General features: G+C 25.8%; 2 protein-coding genes across 2 annotated transcripts; both read left to right on the top strand.

The window, feature by feature from the left end:
• Window positions 1-63: 63 nt before the first annotated feature.
• On the top strand, window positions 64-2928 carry cubi_03293 (uncharacterized protein; the record flags this gene model as incomplete). The annotated part of the gene is made up of 1 exon (XM_029020306.1): window positions 64-2928. The coding sequence occupies one exon, from the start codon at window positions 64-66 to the stop codon at window positions 2926-2928; it is 2865 nt and encodes a 954-aa protein (XP_028873016.1).
• Window positions 2929-4399: 1471 nt separating this feature from the next.
• On the top strand, window positions 4400-6675 carry cubi_03292 (uncharacterized protein; the record flags this gene model as incomplete). The annotated part of the gene is made up of 2 exons (XM_029020305.1): window positions 4400-6594; window positions 6654-6675. 2 exons carry the CDS (start codon window positions 4400-4402, stop codon window positions 6673-6675), a joined length of 2217 nt encoding a protein of 738 aa, XP_028873015.1.
• Between the last annotated feature and the right edge of the window lie 36 nt (window positions 6676-6711).

Here is a 6711-nt window from a genome sequence, read left to right as displayed (position 1 = left end):
CCAACAATATGTACTGAATATTTTTTAAAAAGGATTCAATCAGAATTGGCTAACATTGAAAAGATGATGAAAGATGCTCAGTCTGGCTCTAGTTCAATGAATTCCGATATTAATTTCTTTAAATCCTTAAATATAGTTTATCATGGTATTGTAAAATACTGTCACAGATTTGGAATTTTGAACCTGTATAAATCATTAGAAAATAAACAAGAGCCAAGGTTTGAGACTGTAGAGTGGAGTTCATATCCACAACTGATGGATTTCATTTTTCCTCAATTCCCATTGGAAGATAGGATGATGACAGATTATCAGTTATTTGGTTTTGACTTTTTATTAAAAAGTGGAAGTTATTCATATTTCTTTGACATTTCAACTGGGAAAATGACATTATTAGATGATTTTGGTGGTGGATCTGAACCAGGGGAAGAAGGTAAGAGTAAATTAATTTCAGATCAGCCTTTAATAACGGAGGAAGTTCCTATTCAAATAGAGAATGAAGAAGATGATGATTTCTTGTTAACAGTTGAAATTCCAGGAACAACCCCAGAGCAGGAGATAGTGGATAATTTGGATTTATATTCACTATTAGAACATGATTTTTCTAGTAATGTGATTGCATTCTCTGAGGAATTAACATCATTGTTATTACCAAAACATGTAGAAGCAGCAATACAATATTTACAAGGGTGTAATATAAAAATGTTATTTATAATAAATTCAAGAATAGAAACTGTAAAGGAATTATTAAATAGACTAAATTTATTGAGTACAGGGATAAATGGTATTGAAGGAGATCTTTTAATGAAAGATGCTATTTCAAATGTATTATCAAATTTATTAAAAAAATTGCAATCTTATTTGGAAAAATGTAGAAATATAAATAAATATAAAGTACCTTGGATACATATAGCAGGTCTTAAAGGAGAGAAAGCAACAATATTACAATCATTACATCCATCATTTGTTGATAGTAGTATTATTCCATTCTATTGTGATAATGTAGACTTAAAAGATGTTTTAGAATTTATAAAAAACGATAAGTTAAAAATAAAGAGTTTAAAGGAAGGATTAAATAAGATGAAAAATCATAATAAAAATAAATCTAGGTTAAAAAAAGAACTGTTAATATTGAAAGCATCAACTAGAAGAAATACACTATTGTTTGAGATTTGTGATGATTTTAATAATTTAAAATATTCAGATACTGGGTTATATTATAAAGTTTTAAGTGTTTTAAGTGATTTTGAATCAAATATGAAAGTAAGAGAGTCTAATATTAAAGAATTTTATTCAAAAATGGGTTTGCCATTTAAATCTGAATCTGCTATTGATCAATTAAAAAATACAGAAATGGATGATGAAGAAGAATTGAATACTTTATATGGTATTTACTTGAGTTTGGCAAATGGTGCGAATCCCTTAACAATGGAAGAAATTGAGAGTTTAGCAAATGCAAATAAATTTTCCAAAATTGATTATCTAAAAGAAATAATTCAAAGTTTAGAAAGAAAAGAGGAAGAAAATGATGTTAATAAAAAAACGCAGGAATCAGATGAAGAGAATATAGATTTAGTAAATATTCTTACATCTGATGAAGAAATTTTGAGTTCATATTCTTTGTACAGTTCTATTGCTCAAAATCCTTTAAATTTGATTGAAATTGTTGAAATTTCGGATTATGATAAAACAAAAGTGTTGAGTTTACTTGCTAAATTAAATCAAGATTTATTAGGTGAGAATCAAAGCAATATCAGTGAAAAGCCTGGAGGTGGTGATGGTCCTGGCGGGGCTGGTGAAGAGGAAGGAGCAGTTGGGGGTGTAGGTATTGAGAATGAACACTTATTAAAAGATGAAGAAATATTGAACAAGTACCTTTTGTACAGGAGTTTAGTCTTGGATAAAAATACTCCTTTGGAATTGTATGATTTAATTGCAATTCCAGGAAATGACAAAAAGGAGAATCTTATGCAGACTTTGGATGAAGCTATTGCCATGATGAATAAGGATGATAAAGGCTCAGAGAAATCACTACTACCAAAAAAACTTACCGAACCAAGTCCTTTGCCACCTCAAGAAGAATCGGCTACTGGTCGACCAAAAAAGCCTTCATATCCACTAGCTTCATCGATATTATCTCCATCAGGAACAACTGGGGGAGCTGATGGAAGACGAGATCCTGGTGCTAGACCAAAACAATTGCTTCCCAAACCTACTTTAAAAACAAATGTGGTAACTCAGCAAGAATTAAGACTTGACGAAAATCTGTTGAATGATTTGGAAGTTTACACTAAATATTTGGACTATTCTGCTGTGGCTCAAAATCCTTTGAATTTGGAAGATTTAGTATTGGCTTCAAATAATAATAAGATAGAGCTGATTAAGATGTTAAAAGAGGCAATTTCTCAAGCAAATATTCCACCAATGTTTCCAACATCGCCATTACCACCAGCACCAGTACCACCAACACCATTACCACCAACACCAGTACCAGCACCATTACCACCAGCACCAGTACCAAAACCATTACCACCTGCACCATCACAACCAATGTCTCCATCTGTTGGTCCAAAAATACAACTAAAGTTTACAAATGGAAAATTGGATCAAAATAGTGTGGATCAATCAAAATTATCATTAAGTACTATTCAAAAGTTTTCAAAGTTAGTTCAAGTTGGTTGCACAATTGAATCCTTAAATGAATTACAATTTTTACTCAATGTATCTAGAGCAGATTTAGCTCATTTGAAAGCCTTGGAAAAATTCGTGAAAGGACCAGCTGCAAGATGCTCAACAAATAGATCATCTTGTAACAATTGTTTTGTATGCAATTCACGAAAATCAATTGATAAAGATATTACTAACATGGAAAAAGTAATTGCTGCATTACAAGCTTTAGTTGGTTATTGTATACAAAACATGAAAAAATAGATAAATTATTAATGCGAAAATTTCGATTACTTTCAGATTAGATCATTTAATAGTAACCAATAATCTTTCTAATCCGTAAAAATAATAAGAGAAATGAAATATTTACATATTTATTATGTAAAAGTATGTAAAACTTTGCTTAAATAAATAAAAATTTGGTTTTTAAACACTAATACTAATAGTCAGTATAGAAAGGGAGAATGAAAAATAATTTATATTTAGTGTCTAAAATTTATTAAATGAAAAAAAATATGACCTTTTTTCTATTTTTATATTTTATTAATAAAAAAATTAGGATTTTAAATGATCGAATTTGTTAATATCAAGGAGACTTGAATACCTCAAAATATAATAGATAAAAGTAATAACATGCGATAATATATATTTATGTGTGGATGTAAACATGCATGCATAATAATAATACTATACACATGTGGATGCGAGCCATATATTTACATATATGCATGCATGTAGTATCATTTTATAAATGTCTAAATTATTTCAAAAAAGATAATAATATATTAAAATAATTTATTTAAAATTTTTTTCAGATCCTTATTCTTTTTTTTTCCCAAGCTGAATCAAAGAAAAAGAGGGGGAGGGTGGCAGGGAAATTACATTATCTTTTGTGGTAGATTATATTATTAGGAATTTGAGAATTACTCTTTATAAAAAATATAATTAATAAATCAACTGTTTATTAACAAATTAAACCTAGTTTTTTATTTGTTTATTATATATATATATGAGTTCTAGTTTTTAAAACTTCTTTCAAGATTAATGAAATTTAAAATTATAATTGTCAAATTTTGATTATTATTTATTGTGATAGCAAAACCCGCCAATTATTTTATTATATAATTAATATATTGTTTATGGACAACTCATTTAGGTGGGCCAAATATAATTGATAATTTATTTAGAGAAAAAAACTAATTATTAATCAATTAGTAAAAAAAAAGATATACATTCCCTTCAGTCTAAATGTTATGAATTGATTTATTTGAATAATATTATCTGAATTTTACTAAATTAATTCAATACAATTTAAATGGCGGGAATTTTTAAACACAGTGTTAATCCAGTTGTGGGGAAATTAAAAGATTCTATTGCATGCAATAATAATTAAAAATTATTGGCGCTTATGACAAAAAAAAATTGGAATCCAAAAAATAAAAATTTTTAAAAATACAAAAACAATAAGATGAGATTTGAGACTTTTCAAAAAATACTGATAGTCTCATATTCTTGTTGAATTGGATTGGATTTTTGGGTATATTTATTATATATTTTATTATATGGGGGTTTTCTCAAAACATCAAATTTATAATATATTTTTAACTTATTATTAAGATTATTATTATTATTATTTTTCAAAATTATAATAAAGTAATAAAATTACAAGAGAAAAGATTTGATATTTATTATATTTTAAATAACATTAATAAGAATTTCAGAATTTAAAAAAAAAATGTTTAATTGGTTATATATATTTCTTCTGCTACTAATAGGATTGGTAAATAATCATGAAAAAACTGATGTTTTATTTAAAAATAAAGTAAATCCTGATATACATCCTTTATCTTATTTGCAATTACCAGGATTTAAAAGCCATCCAAAATTAACAATAAATAGTGAAATAACACACTGGGTTTTAAGCCATCTTCAACTAAATCAGCTAGAAACATTGATCTCTGAATTAGAAAAAGAAATTAAGAAATTAACACAAGAATTTGAAGAATATAAAAAAAATTCAAGATCAATAAGAGCTAATTATGATTCACATTCATGCAGAAATGACATTAATACTAAAAAACAAAAAGGAAATAGATGTAATAAATGTGAACAAAGAGCAAATGCAATTAAAAGATTACGATTAAAAATGAAAGAATTGGCTTCTAAGATTATTGAATATGAATTTAAATTAGATAAATGTAAACACAGAAAAGCTATTTTAAAAGGAGAAAAAGTAAATAAAGATGTTATATATAGACCATTTTTAACTCCCTATAAGAATAAATCACAAGAAGATACTGCTGATTTACAAAGAAGACGTAAAGATAAAATACATGAAAGAGAAATGAGAAGAAATCAAAGGCTACAACAGGCATTAGAATCAGGAATAAGCATAAATAAGCATGAGTTACATATTGAATCCCAAAAACAAAGAACAATTGATGTTGAAGATTTAGTAATGATTTATTTTCAACCAAAAAGTCTTGATTATTTTACTGATAAATTATTGCAATCTATTTCAGAATTATTAAAAATTATGATTGATTTTAATACTAAACAGTGTTTGGATGATGTATTTTTAATAAAGATTGAAAAAATACAAAAAAGTTTAAAATCACAATATTATACTAAATCTCAAAAGCTTGATAAGTTAAATAAAGAAAGAGATGGTATAATTGAAACAGGAAATGGTGATCCATTTTTAGATACAAGAATTAAATTACTTAAAAATACTTTAAGTATATTAAATAAATCATTATTATTTACTGAATCAATTCAAATGATTTGTTTATATGATAAAGGTTCAAATGGTTTTATTGCAGTTTCATTACCTTCAATATGTGAATCTTTAAGTTTTAATATGCTTAAAAATGAATTGGATGAATTTAAACTTTTTGATAATTTATCAATTAAGAGAATTTTGGATTATTTTCATAATAATAATAATGGTGCATTTAAAAAATATATTATACATATTCAAATAATGGATGTACTTAAATTTGTATACAGAAAATGTATTGAATTAACATGGACAGTTAATAGTGAAGATTTAAAAGTTAGTTTTGATGAAAATTTATTTCCTACTATATCAAGATTACCTTCTGAATATTACAAAAATCTAGCAAATACAACATTTATAGAGCAAATTAAATGGATTGTAGGTGTAAACCAGTTCAATATTGCAAAAAATTTGAATACAAATATGTTTCTAATGTTTTTTAGCAAAATTTTACAACTTATGAGAAGTTATAAATACATTATGAGTAGGATGAAACAAGTTACTAAATCACAATTAAGAAATCAATATAAAGTTAAATGCACCCAATTATTATTCCAGTTAAACCAGTTATTAAGTGTATTAGTGGTGAATATGATAAAATTAAAGCAGATTAAAGTTGATAACAAATATAAAATTAATATTAAATCAACAAGTGAAAATTCATTAAAAGAATTAATAGATAAAGATTTAAAATTAGTTGATGGTAAAACATGTCATCAGTCTGTATTATCATTACTTTATTATAGACATCTACAATTACAGTTAATTATGGTAAATTCAAACATGTTGAGTTATATTCCAAATTTACTTAATAAGTTAATTCATGCAATAAATACCTGTAAATCAAAGTTATCACGTGATGAGATATTATCAGATCATGCAATTCAACACTTTGATGTAAAAAATTCAAACTTGAAAGATTTAACTTTATCAGATTTAACAATGGGTTTGATTAGTTCTTTTTATCAGGATGATTTAAGTATTTTATCTAATAGTGTGGATAAAATAAGTACATTTCTTGAGAAGTTACTTGAAAAGATAATGAATACAAGTGCAATTACTGCATTAGAAACTGAAAGAAAAAGTGGAGTTAATATTCAACAAAAAAGTTTATTATCTGATAATAATATGGTTAAACTTGAAAAGTATTTGTTTTGTGCAGAATTTATAAAGAAATTGTTGGAATTGTATGAAGTTGATGTTGAATTAGAAGGTTCAAATATTTTAAGTAAAAGTGGAGATGAGGTTAAACATGTAGTTATGAAGAT

This window comes from Cryptosporidium ubiquitum (assembly GCF_001865345.1).
Source record: "Cryptosporidium ubiquitum isolate 39726 chromosome Unknown contig_37, whole genome shotgun sequence".
Lineage (NCBI taxonomy): Eukaryota > Apicomplexa > Conoidasida > Eucoccidiorida > Cryptosporidiidae > Cryptosporidium > Cryptosporidium ubiquitum.
Note: the sequence above shows the minus strand (reverse complement) of the source record. Positions and strands in the feature narration are given on the sequence as shown.